This window comes from Xiphias gladius, chromosome 7, assembly GCF_016859285.1.
Source record: "Xiphias gladius isolate SHS-SW01 ecotype Sanya breed wild chromosome 7, ASM1685928v1, whole genome shotgun sequence".
In the NCBI taxonomy this organism is placed as follows: domain Eukaryota; kingdom Metazoa; phylum Chordata; class Actinopteri; order Istiophoriformes; family Xiphiidae; genus Xiphias; species Xiphias gladius.
In genome coordinates, this window is record NC_053406.1 from 15,471,679 (window position 1) to 15,490,692 (window position 19,014).

The window sequence follows — 19,014 nt, forward strand, 5'->3', positions numbered from 1 at the left end:
GTATCTCAGCCTTAAAAAGGCCAAAAATCAAAGGGTGAAAGTGAGATGAAGATGGGTGATGAGTCAGATTCAAGCTTGGCATGACATGACTCATGTGTCACTTTGAACAATTTTTTTTCGATCTCTTGTGTCAAGTGCCAAATAAAATCTGGGGTTGTGCAGCCTTTCGGTCGCAGTTTCCTTGACATTTTCGTCAAGAGTCTGGGAGCCTTTTGTTTGGTGAACAAAGCAAGCAGAGATCCTCCTGTCTGTATGACCTTTTGGTCTTAGCTTTGATAAATAAATGTTCAATCAAATACTTTCTTAGGAACTGCTAATCTCTGAGAGTAGTCAAGCCTGCACAGACGCAAGATTTTCAATAAATTAAACAAGCAAGCTACTAGATGTGTAATACTTAACGGACTGAACAGTCCTGGTTATGTAAATGGTTGGTTATAGTGCCAAACCCACTGAGAATTAACAGGCAACCCTATGATTCCATTATGCTTGTAGCCACTTTCAACTCATTGTTTCAGTTCTCCAACATAAACTGTGTGGTTACTTGCCAATGGATCTCATCTGCCACCCACACAAAACCATAGGCAGCCATTTCCAGCAGAAAAGCTCAAATTTGCACAGTGTATGCCATCTACCATGTATGAATGACAGAGAAACAAAGATAGCTAGTGGCTGGTAATGGAGGTTAGGATTTTGAGATTCCTTGAGAATTTTTAGGTCAAAGCAGGGTTGAATACAGCTATGAATACTGGACTTAAGTTTGTAAGGTGGCCAGAAACATGACTCCAGTTTGATGCACACTTTGCTCTGAGTCTGCACTATGCAATTGTTCTCTAATACTGTGGGGATTTTGTTTGGTTATGTTCAGATGGAAACTATTTAAACTGCTGTGTAATTAGTAGCTCCACATCCGCACCATGTGTGATGCCATGTACAGATGAAGAAAACTTCTGGAAACATATAAATCAAGTATACTGTATCTTGTTTTTTTCTAGAAACAGGTGTACTGGCAGTATTAGGGACCCTCTAACTGGGATATTTAGGGCCAATCCTAATCACCAATTTAATGTTATTACAATTGGCTGAATCACTTAAGAATTTTAGAGTAAGCTCCTACATAAAAGACCCTTCAAAACCACCACTTCAGCAGTTGAATCTTTTTTTGCCTTCCAAACTGTGAAAAGGGTGTCCTTTGTTGCACATCTCTCAATGATCACACAGCACCTTACAGCTCTCTTTCACATACATAGTAAAAGTAACAACCTTGACACATCGTGTGTAGTTTGTCACTACTAATCCATTTGGCCATGTGACCTTTATGCAGAATAACACATGTTGCATCTCAAGTCCCACCGTGGTCTGTTGATTTTGTGGTTGCGGAACTGCAGGAGTTGGCTTGCAATGTGCGCAGGAAATCTCACACATTTGTCCCCCAAAATCCCATTTTCACGTAGAAAAGGTCTGAAATATTTTTTAATATGTCTTATTAGTTTTTTGCATATTATCACAGGTCCCAGCATTTGCATGTGCAAAGTAGTGATACTGACACAGATACCGAAACGTTTCATTGATGAGAACTTTTTGTCCGCAATTAATTATATCAGATAGCTTTGCTGCAAGTATTTCAACTGGCCACAGTTTCATTACAAGACAAGAAAAGTGACCAATTTATGCTACTTATTTACGCAGTCAGTGTCGGGACTGAGGACTGGGAAGTTTGGTCATATGACAGATAATCTCTTCCATGACAGTAGGTTATGATAATGCTGTGGTGTGGTCGCAATTATGCGGCATATGAGTTTGAGAGTCTGTATTTCTGTGCAAAAGGACACAGAGGTGGGAAGAACGCATTGTTTATATTTAGCTCATATCGATACTACGGCTATGAAAATCAATTAAAGAACACACAGGTATCACAGTATCCACACTTTGGCATTGATCTGCTCATCACTAGTGCAAAGAATCTGCCCGCTTCACTGCTCTCTAATCCCACCCAAACCACCAGTGCCCTCCAGTTCAGTGTGGGGGTATGCAGGATTATGAACTGCCTCGGATGACTGTGCAGTACAGTTGAGGCATAGATTCAGGTAGGGAAAAAACCCTGTTTTATTTAACTCACCTATTTTGTGAACAACACAGCTGCAGACGGGTATAGTGGGGCATACAGTAGTACTTGATTCACCTGGGGCTTACAAGCCTCTGTTGGGCAGGCAAGATGTGTCAGGAAAAAGCAGGGGCAGGAATGTTGAGTGTGGATGTGTGTGTGTTTGTGTGTGTGTATGTGTGTTCGTGTGCAGCATGTGCCCTCACAAGACACGAAACCTAGGGAAGCTTCAAACTAACAACTTAGGTTGAAGCTTCCCTACAATCTAATGAGGTCGATGGAGGCTTGTTACCGAACTCCGTCTCCTCTCTTTCCAGTGGGAAGATGCTTTACCATTTTTACCCTTATAGCTTGAATTGAGCAAGTAATGGCTGAAATCACCACTACGATAACCTTTATGTCTTAATGTATCAATAACATTGATGCATAGGTAGAATTTGTACCCTGAGGGCTTTCATCTTTGAGCATGATTCATCAGTGCCTTTTATTTAGCCTTTTATGTCCCTCTTTTCCTTTCTCTCAATGCGACTTCAATCTTCCTGGATGGTCTCCAGTATTTCAATTGTTTTTACCTTTGACATCCCTTCGGCGTCTCCACTTTGAAAAGCCCCTTGTCAGTGTTAAAATTTGTACTCTGAACACCATTTCCGATAATACAGGTTATTGAATACGTCTGTCAAATAAATCACTGTGTAGTTCCTGTCTTTTTCTCTTGATATATAGAGATGTTAATCAGGTACATATTCTCAGAAAATATAGATTTGATTTATAATCATAGACATAAATACTTTCTTTCAAACTGCTAAACTTCAACTACTGTGGTTGTTGATATTTATTAATCAGTAAAAACATAAGAGACTGTGGCTGTCAGACTTGCTTGTCCTCTTCTATACAAGGAAGGAACCAGGAAATGCAGTTTACAATCTATCTTTTATTAAGCAGGCCCAATAATTCTATTTTTAAATGTTAACTGTTTATTGCAGTTATCTAAGAAAGGTGCCAAACCAAACCAAATGCACCGTTATGGATGTTACAAGAAAATCGTCTATAATGGTAAGCACAGAGAGAAAGGGGGCATAATTGCAACGGTAAGATGATGACACAGTAATTGCTACTCTGAATGAGCAGGTTTATTTTCAGCACGGTAAAATTCTTAGCAGCTACCACCTACACAGCCAGCCCAGAGAAAGTGGCTTCACAATTGTGAGGACTTGCTTCTTCACTCATACAACAACAAAAGGGAGCTATGTTCCGTGAAAGGGAATTCAAAAGATAGCCATTGACTTAGCCAGCATCAATGATTTTGACCTGGCAACTAAGAGGGCTGTGGCAGTTAGAAAACTAATTAGGATGAGGGCTATCACAGGGTAGAATCAAACACTTTGACAGTATTGACAGAGTGGTATCAGCATGAGGTTTTGCTTCCCCTTTGCGTACGCTGATGCTTGGAACTGGGGAAAGATTTATTGTTGCAGAGGCTGTAGAGAGGGTAGCAAGACTAAATACCCTATCTGTACCATTGGAGCTGCACATCTGTATTACCTCATTACACAAGCAATTCTAGAAGAAAAATCAGGAGTGAATAATTGACATAATCAATTTGGAGAATATATAAACTTGATATATTGGCCACTCAAATCTGATTTATGAATCCATTGTTAGGAGAAACTTTCAATTGGCTTCAGTCAGGATAATTGCTCTTTGAAACAGATTTTTGAAACACATTTCACATTGGCGTTAGAGCATTTCGAACAATGGCCAAGTACGTTAAGGGAACATGGAGAAAATAGAGCAAAACAACACTAATGGGATGTATCGTGTATTGTACAGAGGTAGTTTAAGTAGTAAAGTAGTAAATGATGTGTTTCTGTTCGTGTAAATGTTCTGTTGCATGCATATACAGTACGGTATATGTTTGTGTGCGCAGTATTAAAGCATGCCTGCAAATATGTGTCTGTGCATATGAGTGCATCTCTGTGTGTTTGAGGGATTTTAACAATCAAATTTCAGGTTTGTAGAATAGCAGTGATTCAATACAACCAAAATGTTGATTAAATGGGGCTTACGTTAAGATTAACAGTGCAGTTTATTTCATGGTTTAATAAACTGATGACTGCATCGCTGCCACATGATTGGATGAGATTAGCACTCAACAGCAACAAGGGACATGTTTGATTATTAGATCTTCTCTGCTGGATGCCAGTTCACAAATCACTGAAAATCTTATGGGAGATTGGACTGCAATTACAAAACAGTTGCCATGTATGAAGCAGTATAAAAAACAGCTAACGTTAGAATACAATCGCTTTTGTATAGTGGCAGGATTTAACAAGATTACAGCCCAAAATTTTGCTGGCTAGTTTTTACTAATTTAAATAATTTGGGGTACAATAAAAGTGTAGTTTATTAGGTGGTGTTGATGATGTGAAGAGGATGTAGGAGACTCCGCTGACACCGCCTTGATTGCATATAAAGGTTTATTACAAAGAAGTACAGCGTCAAATCAAACATTTGCAGATCTGCTTGTGAGAGGACGTGAAGCCAATGAACCACTCTGAAAATCAGTCTTGACCACCGACTCTTAAATAAGGCTGTTGTTTTCCTAAAGACTGTCACTAACATATGGTTTCAGTCACAAAGCATTAACTTCTTTTTCCAAACTGCGAGGCACCCTCTGAGGACCTTTGACCTAGGGCCTCTATGTAAAAACAGCTCTACATATGTAAACATACACCTCAAAAGCAATACAAGAACAATTTCTGTATTTATGAGGGAATTATAAGTTAATTATGGTTAAACTATTTTTAATTAGGAGATGCTTATAATTACAGGGCAAAGTCATGCCTATTTTGTTCTCCTGAAACTAAACTATGGTAATTCCTAATTAATTTAAAAGTGGCCCATTAATACAATATAATTCCACCATAATTTGCTGGCTGTAAACTTAAACAATAACACAGCAGCTAGTAAACTATAACAAACTACACTCAATGAAGTCATACTGTTGTAATACCCATTTTTACAAATCAGGAGATTCAGTCTGTATAAGTATTATAACCTTTCAATGCTTTTGTAAATGTTTGTGGCAGATATTGCCAGTGTTGGCTATTTACTCTTGCAGTAAAATTCTTCACTTTATCCGATGAAATACAGAAAGTTGTCCAACCCTACATGGAAGACGTGTAGTTTCTGGGTACAAGACAAACACCCTCACTCGTGCTTCTTATCTGTTTTTGTTGGGCAGTTGAGGCAGGGAGCTCGCCAGTCTGCAGAGAAAAGCCTTGTCACTACTGTGGAAATCCAGGATAGTCAGATAATGCCTCCTGCTTTCATAGATCAGTGCTTGGGTCACCCGGGAATAAGAGTATGTGGTTAGATGAGAGACGGAGGGATTGTGGGTAGAAAGTGAGGTCAGGCTATTTAAGGATTATATCCAGGACAGGTCAACCGCTCACAATTCAGAGGTCGCCTGGTTGGCTACGGTACTATTTAACTGTTTAATGATGAAAGCTGGATACACTGTAGATGCTGCTCTGTGATCCATCTCTTTAATTATATGAAACCTTCATATGAATATGTAGGAGAGAATACCTTATAGCAGGAACAGCTCTCAGTAAGCTTGAAATACCGCATCTAAGTGGGCCTCCGGACAATGTTTGCACAGTGTGTGTGAAAATAAGAAAAGAGCATTTTCAAAATGACAGTGCTCCTGGTTTACACAAATTGCTTAAACTCATTCCAAATTCTTAAATCACTGCCTCTGTAATAGGGGTATACATTCATTTGCATTTTGCATCGTGATTCACCAGTTTAAGGACTACCTGTGCCGAGTAACTGCATGCAGCATCTCAAAGATCTTTGCCACATGGTAAAGTCGCTTTGTAGTTGATTTTTTTAACCTCTAATTGTTTTGGTGTTGTAATTGACCATTCGCTAAGCCCCCCCTCCCTTAGTCAGTGACGCTATGCCTTTTGAGCTTTCCATTCTCGCAAGGAACATACGTGGTTTGCAATGATAAGAGTCACAGATTTACTGCTTGAAATTCACCGTAATTCTTGAAATCCTGAGGTTTTGACCTCACACAGAGGTTGAGAAAAGCAGGGTTTTCGTCTCAAGCCAGTGTTTGCCAATTTTCTCAGCTGAAATGAAAACCGTTGTCATATTTGATCAACTAACTAAATATTGCTGACTCCCACAGCTGAATCTGTCTCCAGCTGACTTGTTTTAAAACAAGAACCATTTGAAATTGATGCTTAATATGCACTTAATGTCTACATACCGTACAAGATAAACCTAAAGCTAAAAGACTGAGGCTACAGCTGTCCCAGGTAAAAAATTCATCATCTTTCCCAGTCATGATCCACCTTTTAGACTGTTTAGACCCTGTTTGGTTGCTTATTATAATAAATGAAGCATAATAGGAGTTTGTGCTGGGCCTACTTTCAAACAATATATTTTATGGAAAAAATGTTTGAGGACAAAGACTAAATGATGAATATGACTAATGTAACACTATCTCAGGTAAAGTTTTTTTGGCAGGGACTGCTGGAGTGAGCTTCCCCATATCCAATGGAGAGAGGGACAGAGCCACTAATGTTCACCTAAACTCTGTTATAGTAACATTCAACACTGGCTTTCTCACCGTGGATGGTCCAGTAACCTGTATCCCCACATAATAACAAAGTTAGCTAATATGCATCTTGCAGTAATGCTTGGCTGTAACTGGAGGTAAGAAGCTTGTTAGCTGGGTATTGCCAACATTTCCAGCTTATATTACAGCAGAGAAACTCACAGTTGAATCATTTTTCTTATACTTTTTTCTTTTTTTTTTTTTTAAAGTTAGTTGGTGGCTAGTTTGTTAGCTCCCGTACATGTAAATTAGAAAGTGTTGAAGGTGCCGGAGGGTGTATTTTTTTCACTTTTGATAAAACTCCACTTGAGTTGGAGCTTTTGACCATAGCACAGTCTTCATCAGCAGACAAATTTCGCTCAGTTATTGTGTCAATGGGGGGTTACCATACAACATCACCTCTTTTTGTATCCATAAGTCTATATACTGTATTATGTGTTGACTTTGACTGTTTACCCTGCTTCTCTTGTGTGAGCAAAGCTAGGCTAATCTTGCCATTTATTTTCAACTAACACTGAGTAAGACAGCAAACAAATGTATTTCTAAAACCATCCAAGCATTCAGTGTTTAGAACATTTTGTATTTTATGCACTTTGTCTTACAGAGTCATTACTTTTTATTACCTACCCACTTTGTACTTTCCAAACTAACAGGCATAACATGCCAGTACTGAAAGTTAGATAAACAGACTCTGTAAAAGAGTATTACGGTTATTTCCTGTAGCTGTTTCAGACAGCTTATCTGCAAGTTTTAAATGCTTGTAGCCCAGATTCGCTTTTTATAACCAAGCATAGATTTTTTAAGTCCATCATTCTAAATATTTTCATGTATCTGTGGGCAGTTATATGTGTCCTTACACTTGTAAATGTAAGCTGTTGAACATAAAGTTGAACCATTATTTAAATTGGAAAGGGCAGTACACTATACTGTATGTCAGATTGTGCTGCGCATTTTATGGTTTTACTGGGCTTTTCTCTTCTCTTCTCCAGTTCACTGGATCTCCAACACACAAACCACAAGGCCCAAAAAAAGGTCTATCAGTTGAAGCCAAAATAATTAAAGCGCACACTAACACTTGAATTACACATCAAATAACTGATGCAAGGGGTGCAACATTTTTCACATAATTTCAACTATAATAGTCCATTTGATACTTTTTTAGCATTGCTTTCACGCTTTGTTTACTTTGCTGGCTGCCAAGTTTGTTTAATAGGACATGCAGAACACCCACTGGGCCACTTCGGTTTCTGTCTGTGATTGGAAACTCCACTTTGAAGTTAAAGCTCCCAATCCCATGGTCATCCTATGTATTTGAGTTTGTGTGTGAGAGTTTTCTTACCCACAGCTTATTGACCTCTATTCTTTACACTCACCACGACATGGCAGCAGCTTCTGAGCTGAGAAGATGATAGTACGGAGGATCCCAAACCTCTGAAAGGTGCATGGGACAGCTTACTGTGGCCCTGAATAAGCAGGACTTAAACAATAGACACAAATTTAAGATTCACATTTTCACAAATGCTACGAGAATGTTGGCTAAGTACTGGAACACTTCAAAAGATAACACACCATAACCGACTTCTTTATTACCCCTTCTTCTTTGTTTGAGCATTGCAAAGTGCATATGTTTGATTAAAAATAGAGAGCACAGACTGAAAGATGTGTTTTCAAAGCAGGAAAATGCAGCACCTAGAAAATAATTACAGAGAAACTGGTATTGATCAACACTACAGTTAAACCTTTGCTATGGAAAGACCAATTTTTGCTCTGAGAGAGTAACCCTTCCATTTATTGTAACTTTGACATTATTATTTTAGTAAAATTATCATATTCATCATAGCTGACTTAAGTAAATTTAATTTATGTGTCATTTATATTTGACAACAATCAATTGACAGCAACAAGCAATATGGAGAGGTGGAGAGTGGGCATGATACGCAGCCTCAATCAGGGCAAGCCATTTACAGTGGTATATTTATGCAGTGAAGGTTGTCTACCACATATTGCATGAAAAAACAAACACACACAAAACAAGAATAAAGAATGTTTTATTTTTAACTTTTTTCCAAATAATAAATGAATCAACAATCAAATTAAATATACCAATTACTTTGTAATCCAATGTCTAATACTTTATTTGGAAAAGTTATTAAGTAGCGTCAGTTTGCCTTAAAAAACAGAATTGTCACCAATGTAATTACACAAGGCAGTTTGCTCCATTGCACTGGCTTGCATAAAAAAATACTCATCCTGGTCTGTTTTTCTAGTCTGCTTCACTACCTCTGGTGTTGTACCTGTACACTTTTTCTACTATCTAACTACTACTACTATACTAACTAAAGAGGTTGACAAAGTAGTCTCTCGAATATATGGTCTCTCAAATGTAACCCACTGAAGCTGTAAACTGTAGTTAATCTCTAATCAGTTTGCTTTGTGCTATTTGAAGTTTCTGTTTCATACCTTTATTGTTGGCCCAGTGCCATTAACTAATGGCACTGGGCCAACTGGGCACTAAGTAATGGCACTGGGGTGACAAATTTACACCAAAATAGGCAGTAGGTCAGTTGCTCAGGCATTCCCTGTCTGAGAATTTTGCTTTCCTAGCCAGTTATCTATTTCATGATAACTGGCTAATATCAGGAGCCTGATATTAAGACTGAACTACCATTTAATATTTTGCCCCAACCAACCACTGTGACTGATGTGTGTATCTGCCTCATATTATTTTCACTGTAGCTGTGTAGGCAGTTTTGGAGCAGTTAGCTTGGTGTTTGTCAAGTAGATTAAGGTAACATGTTCTTTGTAACATGTATGAAATGTACAGAGCTTAAAGTTGGATTTGGTATGTGGGCAGGGGCATGTAGCGTACTCCCATGTGCGCCCCGAATGAAAGGGACACAAAGAGGGCCAATAAAGAGACTTTCAGGGCCACCAAAAACATAATGGATTTTTTGACGGTCCACCGGCCCACCAATGTGTTTGCCCACCAGGATTTGTCCTGGTATGACAGATGGCCAGTCCAACTATGGATGAGAACGGAAAAAGGATATGTGTTGAGTGTGGGGGCGGGGCCGCTGGGTGACATAACTTTCTGATTTGTTGAGTGAATATCTCGATAGCATCAGCTGGAAGAAATGCCAGGCTGCAGCACATGAAAAATTGACTCGCTTACAATTATTAGTATGAAACTTCCAATCAGATTTACTTAGGCCTACTTGTCAATCAAAGGTGCCAGAACGCCGTTCTGGATCGTTCCAGCTCACTTTAACCCCTGGTAATGAGTAAATAGTTAAATATCCATATAGCAAATTTCTATTTCATTTTCACTATGCCCTCTAAGCTGCATGACTGTTAAACTACGCCTCTTTGCTTCTTTTCCTTAATTCTTCATCAAGGCAATCAATGGGGAAACAACTTTAAGAACCAAACATCTCAAACAATTTCTAACTACTTTTTCCAGAACCTAAGGGAACAACAACAAAAACATTTTTGTTTTTCAAGAAATGCTCCATTCTGTTCTGTTTCCTTTCCGTATAAAGGTTTAAGAGCTGTTATTTCAGTCAGTCAATTTATAACAGCCTTGATTCAGTAGCTTTGTAGAATGTCCAATGTTCCAAAACCAGGGAAACAGCCATTTGTGAAAACAACTTGAAACCTTTGGATTAAGATATGAGATACTGGCAGTGATTATGAGGTCTTGAACCAGTCAAGCAAAACTCCATTGTCTGATATTCAGGTCTTTACTGTACCTCACTCATCAGCTAGTACTTCCTGTATCATATCATGTAAAAACAATCAGACAAACACAAATGATTAGTGCAAGCAAATTTAGTTTCATTTGTACAAAACAAAAACAGCAGGGGACTCTGCACACTACCCTGGGGAACGCCACAACTGACAGGCATATCCTCTGACAGAAGCCCACCGGCCTCAATCCACTTGGCACTTCCTGACATATTGTTGTCATCCACAGCAGGATTTTGTCACAAACACAGGCTGGCTTAGCAATCAATTGGGTCAGACCAAATGATTTATGTAAATTTACATAAGCACTGATAATAATACAGTGCAGCCCCAAGGGCAGTGGGTGGTCTCCTTGTTTCAAATATAAAAATATGGAAAGAAAAATAAGTCATTTATGCGGTGCCCATTTCACAAGGGAAAAAAGTCACTTGACCACAGATGCCTGTGTTCATTCCTTCAGAGCAGAATCTGGCTTGTGTTTCGGAAGCCAGTGAGGGATTAGCATTAGCAGCTCCTACTGAAGCCAAAGGTGGGAAGGATCTGGATGACAATAGTATCAGTCCCTAAATTCACACAGAAATTACAAAATTGCTCAAAGATGTGGTTGACTATTAGTCAAGCTGAACTGTAGCCAGAATAAGAAAATAAAAGATCACTTTCAACTCTCCAGTAATGCCTAACATCATAGTAGGAGAGCACCCTTAAGGTAGTAAACAGGCAGTACTTTACATGGACAGTACAAACAATTTACAGATTAGAAGACTGCCATAGTGATAATCCATTTAAATAGGGAATACTGGTTGATGTTTTAGCATTCAGCAGGTATACATTCTGCTGAAGAATTCTTGTGCAAGACACTGAATCTTTTTTTGGTCATTGACCTTGACCTCTGACTTCCCTGCAGAGAAGGACATTATTATTATTACTCTCAGGTACAGGTCACAAAGGATATCCTTTTTTAAAAATGAGACATGGAAGGCACCAGGGAGAGAGCAGAGGTTTTGTTTATAAGCAAGCACCAGTTATCAGGGCAGCAGTGAGAACCGTCTCACGTACTGTAAGTAAGGAAGTAGAGTGGGCAAATAAATAAGATTAGACAGCACAGGGCATCTGCAGGCTACACACACAGACCGGTGCCCCAGAGCAATGCTTACACATCCTAACAGGAGCACTCTTCCTTCACTCACTCCCATATTCTTCCTCTTTTTTTTCTCTCACTGCTTCATACTAAATCCTTTCTCCCTCTCTCTGCACTAAGGCTTTCCTCTGCCCTTCCCTGTTAACTTTACTTATTAATTTACCTGACTACTGGGCTCTTAAATTGTTTATATATGTACATACATACATACATACATGGGGCAAAACAGATATATATATAAATACCGAAAATAATGGTCCTCTACCCTACTTGGCATGCATGTATTTTGGGTGAGCATGAGAGAGAGAGAGCGCACTGTTTACAGTGCTCGTCGTTGTTGGCATCTGGTGGTGGCTAGCAAGCTAATTCACAAAAGGCAAGGCTTGGAGGCTATGGATATAAGAATCTTTTTCAAAAAGAAAAAGGATGAAGGCAACAAGTCACAGGCAAGGCTAGAGGAGGTGCGAGGTGGAGGAAGTTAAGCAGCCACTTCTGTTGCTGTAATAGATGAGTCAGGACGTGAGAGTGCCACTGCCTCATCTTCAAGCTCAGGTTGATGAAGAAGAGGGCTTTTTAGCTAGCTATGTAGTCTATCTCAGTAGTTCTCTTCTGCTCAGATAGGATGACATGCTTGGTGGAGTCTGACCAGAGAACCACATCAGGACGTAGGGTGGTGGTGGTAATGTGCTGGGGGAACTTTAGCTGCGACTCCAGCTTCACAGACATCTTCCAGTCCTTTGCCCCGGCCAGGATTCTGAGCCCTGTAAGCAATGCGTTCTTTCTCTCTCTCTGTAGATTTTCTAGTTGCAAGGGTTTATTCCCCAGCTCTCACAAAATTGATGTGCTTGGAAAAGCAAGTATGCCTGTTTGTCTCCAGTCCTTCTGCTGCCTGCCATTTTCTGAGCGTTCTTGATATCCTCTTTCAAGGATTTGAAAGGGAGCTTTAGATTGCTGCTGTTGCCCTAGAATGTGATGTTAATTAAGGACTTGGGCATCTCAAGCCATCTTCGAAGGTGGGAGCTTGCCTTTCTTTCTAAAGTCTCTACAGTTTTTACAGACACTTCATACACCAGAGAGGCCAAGGGATTCTTTGGAGGATCACATGGTGATATATCTAAGGGTTGAATTTTCCTGGCAGGCCTCATCTGTGTACTGATTTAAGCCACTCGTGTAGATCTGCACACGTAGTCTGCATGGATGCTGTATCTCTCAGCAAGCCGTTGAACACTCTGCCAAGGCTTTTCACAGGCTTCTCCGAGGCGATAGGGATAGCTGTTCCCTGTGATGGGGAAGTGGAATGAACCAACCACTTTCCCCCTTGTGAGTGCCAGAGATCTTGACTTGGCTGATTTAAAGCTCATTCTGGCCCAGTCCGTTGGTGTCTCAAGTCCGTGAAGAATCCCCCTGGCAACCTGGTATAGATTCCCAGGTGACTGTCAGATCATCCATGTAAGCCCGTATGGGAGGCAGACATAAGCCAATCTCGTTTTAGGCCCTCTGCACTCTGGCTCTGCTGATCATATGAGCATGTACATCGCCAGTGAAAACAGGGGGACTGAAATGGTGCTGCCATTTATTATCCCTATTTTGACTTTGTGCCAGCCAGATGTTTTGCCACCATACACATAGCGATGTTAATCATCATAAATACGACTAATTCCAATGCACACCTGTATGATGTTATCAGATGGAGAGAGCACAGAATCGTCTGTTTACACTGCAGTACGTAATAAATAGCAATAAAATGCTGAAAGATGTACATCTGTTGCTACACTGAATACTGGCCCTTAGATACAATCAGTCAACCCATATGGAATAATGAGTATTGATTACTATTTAGCCCCTATTGGATGGAACACTGTATTTATGGTTTAATTTTGTATAATCTGATGTTGGTTGGTGTGTTCACATTATTGATTAAGTCTATGGATAAAATAAATTGATAAATAACATGTATTTTGTATATGATCTAATCATCACCTCAAAAAATGAGAGATTCGGTTAGATTTTGGTTGGCACATGCTGATTGCATCCTTTTTATGACCAGGACAGGAGACAGGAGAAGAGAACAGGAGGAGAGAGCAGAGGAGATGAGGAGTGCGAGAGACAGATGAGACGCCAAAAGAGCTGCTGGAGAGGTGAAGAAGAGGAGAGTATCAGATAGACAGATAAGACACAGAGTTAACACAGTTTGTCACAGTTCAACTTTGTCACAATTCAAAAGGAATCCTTGTCACACATTAGAAACAGAAGCTATGAGACCAAGATTGGGCAATTTTCAAAATTGGACAAAGCACTGGCAACATACAATCTAGCATATGAATGCTTCATCAATGTCAAGGCTATTATTTTTTCTTATAGGTTTACTACTACTGCTCAAAATGAATATAATTACGAAGTTGAATTAGTATTCACATTGTACTCATTTTGTTTATTTTGATTTCATGCTTTGAAAGCCAGCCTACGCACCTGACTGGAACCTTTTGGTAGAGCACGGTGTCTCACATCTTATATTCATTGTACTCTGAAATAACTGGGAAAATGGTGCAATTGTCAGGAGAAAATATAAAGATTTCTGGGCTGGGTTAAGCCCCTGTTCTTAGGTTGTTTCAAGAACCTAATAACACCTCTGAGGTGCTCAGCCTTGGGTGTTGCACTGTACTCTATGGTGTTCACATAAACATATGCACACACAGTATGGACGTAACATATTTCCCTCTGCACAAATCCAAAGTTAAATACATCTGGTAAGTGTAGATCCTTCTGTTATGTAGCCACTTTTGAATGTATAATTGCCTAGTTGGTCTTTATGCACCCTGATATTACCGGGTCTGATTATCTCTATAATGACAATGTGAACTATCTGCAAACACTTTTTCGGGTTTTAACATTCACAGTCAAGTCCAGAGTAAGTGTGCAAATGTCTGTGAAAGTATAAGGTGATCTAATCATTGCAGTGACATTCAGATGTACTTACGGTTAGATGTGCCTAACCCTATTACAAGATTTACAAATTGCTAAGATAGTCTGTCCTTCGCAAGTGAAATGTGTCCTGATCAACAGAAATTTTCAAGGACCTCTGAATAAGAACACGTCACGTTCGTATAAGGCTGCAAAGGGAACATAAACATCTCTAGAGAACCTGGCCTTCATACTGTAATTCAAAACAGCTAAGTGGCTAAATGTAACTAATGAAAACAGCAGTGCTGCCAAAATCAGTTCAAGAGCTTCATATTAAGCTCCAGTAGGTGACAAAAAGCTGTAGGGTACTTACAGCACTGACAGTGTTCTCAGAGCGACTTTAATGTTGTACACTGGTCCAGTGAAATAATGGCCACACATTGTACTGATTTCTTTGAAGATTTATTTTTATATCTCTCTCCCTTTCTTCAGCAGACACTGTGAAAACTACAAGAAAATAGGGACAATGAAAGTTTCACAGCATACATCTCTCAGGATTTTTAAAGTTTCTCAAGCTAGTGTCCACAGATAAACAGGCCCATAAAACCTTAGCACTACAGAAATGTGCTGAAACCAAATAAAGCACTGAAACATATCTCATCGTCCACGTAAAGTCCAACAACAACAACTGATACACAATATAAAATAAATTAAAGAGAAGTACTGTCTGCGCCTATTGGACCACATGCAGAATAAGGTTATTTTGGGGCCATGTGTCTTTCCTCTGCATCCATGTTGGTTCTGACCTATAATACCACAGTAAGTCAGTCTCTTACTAAAACTCTGGTCGTGTTCCAATTAAAATCAAAATAAATCTATTTTTTAAGGTCGTATGAACTTAAATTATCATGAATTTATGAAATTAACATATAAATAAACATTTTTTAAAAAGCTGTCTCTGAGACAGTTACAGAGTGCATCCAGAAAACTCTTAATACTCTGTATCTTTCATTCACTCTTTAACTTTGGTCAAAAATATTTTTGCAGCAATGCAGTAACACTTTACAATCAGGTACACAAAAATGTGAGTAGTTACTGAGGAACAAGTGAGGAAAGACTGAGGAACGACTTGATAATTAGTGAATCATTAATGAGTAGTTCCTGACTAACTCGGAATTGAGGACTATATAGTAGATAATGATGAGTTACTGGGAGATACCGTATGAATGAATCATTAGGTAGTGAATAGTTCATGATTATCTGTGAAACGGAGTAATGACCGCTTTCTCCATAAATCGTAACTGTGAATCAGCCGCTGAGTGGCACAAACTAGTAACAACTCGTTCATTACTGATTGCTTAATCATTAGTTACTCTCTCTCTCTCTTTACTCTCCAAGTAATCAAGCCTCATACTGAGTAGCTCCTCATTACTTCATTACCATTATCTGACTTTTACCTACCCTGTCTTTGTCCCCAGAAGTAAAGTGATACATCATCATGATTCAGAGTTACGACTTATGAAGAAAGCGGTCATTTCTCTGTTTCACAGATAATCATGAACTATTCACTACCTAATGATTTATTCATATAGTATCTCCCAGTCTGTTCTCTAGTAACTCATCATTATCTACTTTCTGGTCCTCAATTCCGAGTTAGTCAGGAACTACTCATTAACGATTCATTAATGATCAGGTTGTTCCTCTGTCTTTCCTCACTTGTTCCTCAGTAACTACTCACATTTTTGTGTACCTGATTGTAAAGTGATAGCATTAATGCCTTGGGCTAGAAGCAGGGGGTAACAGTGACAGATAACAGTGAACCTAAGAACTAAAGGTAAACCAGGTAAAATTACAAAAGACAAAAACGATCTGCAGAAACAATTACAAGGGTGAGAAAATAATTGTTGGGTTGTGAAAATGAAATTAGGTGCAGAGATGAAAGAGTTAGATGTAGATGGGGATTTGAAGTTGATTCCAGCCAGTAGCCTGAGCAGCAGCCTGAAAGATTGTAAAACCAATTAGGGTGTGAGTGAGATGGAAGGAGGGAGTGAAAATGTAGCTGGGAAAGTGGCGGATGACATAAAAATTAATCTAGACAGGTATGACGGAACTGCACTGCTAAGGTTTTTTTTTAAATAGGACGCGCCTGTCCATTTTTTATGATATTCTAAAAAGATGAGACGTACAGCTTCATCAAGTTTGCGGTGGTGGGTTCATGGAATCTGTACTGTGTAGTGTCAAATCTACGGAGTGATGTAGATTAATGTGAGTGCCATTGTAATCAAAAAAAGAAATGATGCAGGATACAGATATCAAATTAAACAGACTTCGAGTACTCATAAGGAACACCCAGGCCAGAATCATAACACAAACATAATGTTTTAAACAAAATGCAGATCTGCAACGGAAGCTAATAAATCTGTTTAATTTCATAATATGATCAGAGGCTGTTGCAGTAACTCCAACAAATACAAGGTGTTACTCAGTTGGACTGACTGTCACAAGGTTATTTAAGGATTTACAGTGATGATGCATAATGATGCATTGTGGCTGCTTTGTGACACACTGGGTACATTCAGTGTCAAAGTCATGTGTCTCTAATCAGTTCAAATGAACATGATGTTACACTCATCATTTTGATAAAACAAAAGACACATTGTGTTTTTCTGACACAATACCACTAACTAAGCTTTCCTGATATTATGGTGATTTGTCTCTCAAGGGAAAACAGCTCCACTGTTCACTTGCCTGCCAGAAATGACACGTTGCTTTTTTTTGTTGGTTTTCTATTGGTTTTTAAATGCCGATTTTGAAGCAGCTGTTTACAGTGCTTATGCTGAACAAACCTCTTGATAATACACAATTACAGACTTCAAATAGATCAAATTTGCCTTAAAAGTAGCCCATGGAGCTAGTTGTGCTATGGAGAAATATTTCAATGAGTGTTTTGGATGGCAGAGGACGGTAAGGTAAATGTGCAGTGCGTTCAAGCCACGCTATTCCACAGATCATCATTCAGTTGTTGTTTATGCGCCAAGAAATGGAGCAACTGACCCGTTACTGGATCCAGCAGGGTTTAAGAGATTAATAGACAGGTTGCTTCTGCAAAGCAGTCACTGCAGGAATACGAATTATCCCACAACACTGTAGTTTTTTTTCCTTCACAAACTGAAAACATTCACGTGAATACAACTACATATTCAAGTGCTGCTTTCTCTCCATGTCCACATGTTTTGCAGGGCCCATTCTTGGCCTTCGTCACTCACAGCTAATGGATGTCTTTACCCAGTATGCCTACAATGACAGTTTCTATGACAATGGAACATGGAGCTTCAACGAAACAGATCAAGAGCAGAAGCACCCTTACAACTACTATGCCATGCTGCTTACTCTGCTCATCTTCGTTATCGTCTTCGGGAACGTGCTGGTGTGCATGGCTGTGTCCAGAGAGAAGGCTCTGCAGACCACCACCAACTACCTGATCGTCAGCTTGGCTGTCGCTGACCTTCTGTTGGCCACACTAGTTATGCCATGGGTCGTCTACTTGGAGGTAGGACAGGAAAGATGTATATACACCCACACACTATAACTCGCCTATACCTCTTTTTCCCCCTGCGTTTGTCTTGTGTCATTGGAACAGCATTAGAAAACAAGAGACAATAGCGATTGGAGGACTTGCAGTATAACAGCTGTGAGAAGATTCCTGTTTCTATGTCATATCCAATACTACGAATGTGTATACTTTCAAAAAATATTAGAGGGTAGGCTCTGAAAGCAATCAGTACTTTATTTTACATAGAAAATAACCAACTTTCAAGACAGAATTCAGTTCGGCATCAAAGAGTAAAAAAGTAGCAAAGCATATTATGCAAACGACATATCTGGTGCTAGTAAAATACTGGCGAAGAAGATTCCAGCCAAGCAAACTGCCCACAGTTATCGGCAGTTTGAAGGCTCAAGGTGAAACAAGGTTGAAGGCTAATGTGTTCACATCAGCATGGTAGATATCAGTCCTGCAGTGCTTTAAGGCCTGTAATAGTAGCACTATGTGACAGTGTCAAAACGCCAAACAAGTGTATTAAATCAGAGGTCACATGTTTATGAATAATTGTTCTTAATTCTGGGATACATCATTTTGCATTCACTCATATGAGGGATAATGCAGAGCTACATGCTAACAACTGCAACCTAAAAGAAAACAGAGACTCCAGTCAAGCATAAAATAATTTCCAATCTACCAAATCAATAGCAAGCAGGATGTGGGCTAATTTCAGAAAAATATCTCTACTGTATCTCACTGTCTTTGCTCATCTTGTGATTGTCTTCTCAGTCCTGGGGTTATTGCTGACCATCAGTCTTTAGGTCACACTGTTTGATGTAGAGAAAGGCAATCTAAGACTACAGGGAGGCTAATCCTCCTCTGTCTCTCAGTGAGTCATTATGATTATCACTCTGATCAGATTACAGTTTGTAAATCCAAAGGATGTCATGGTCTCAGCC

The 19,014-nt window shown here is 39.3% G+C and overlaps 1 protein-coding gene across 3 annotated transcripts in view; it reads left to right on the forward strand.

Moving 5' to 3' along the window:
* drd2a (dopamine receptor D2a) overlaps positions 1 to 19,014 on the forward strand; it is a 44,544-nt gene that overhangs the window by 10,318 nt on the left and 15,212 nt on the right. For 2 of the 3 annotated variants that reach the window (XM_040129923.1, XM_040129921.1), the window contains exon 2: positions 17,754 to 18,064. In XM_040129923.1, the coding sequence (XP_039985857.1) occupies positions 17,786 to 18,064 (279 nt within the window). In that variant the 5' untranslated portion in view covers positions 17,754 to 17,785. Of the gene's footprint in view, positions 1 to 13,707; positions 13,752 to 17,753; positions 18,065 to 19,014 lie in introns of those variants that run through there. The other variant, XM_040129922.1, reaches the window with a different exon arrangement.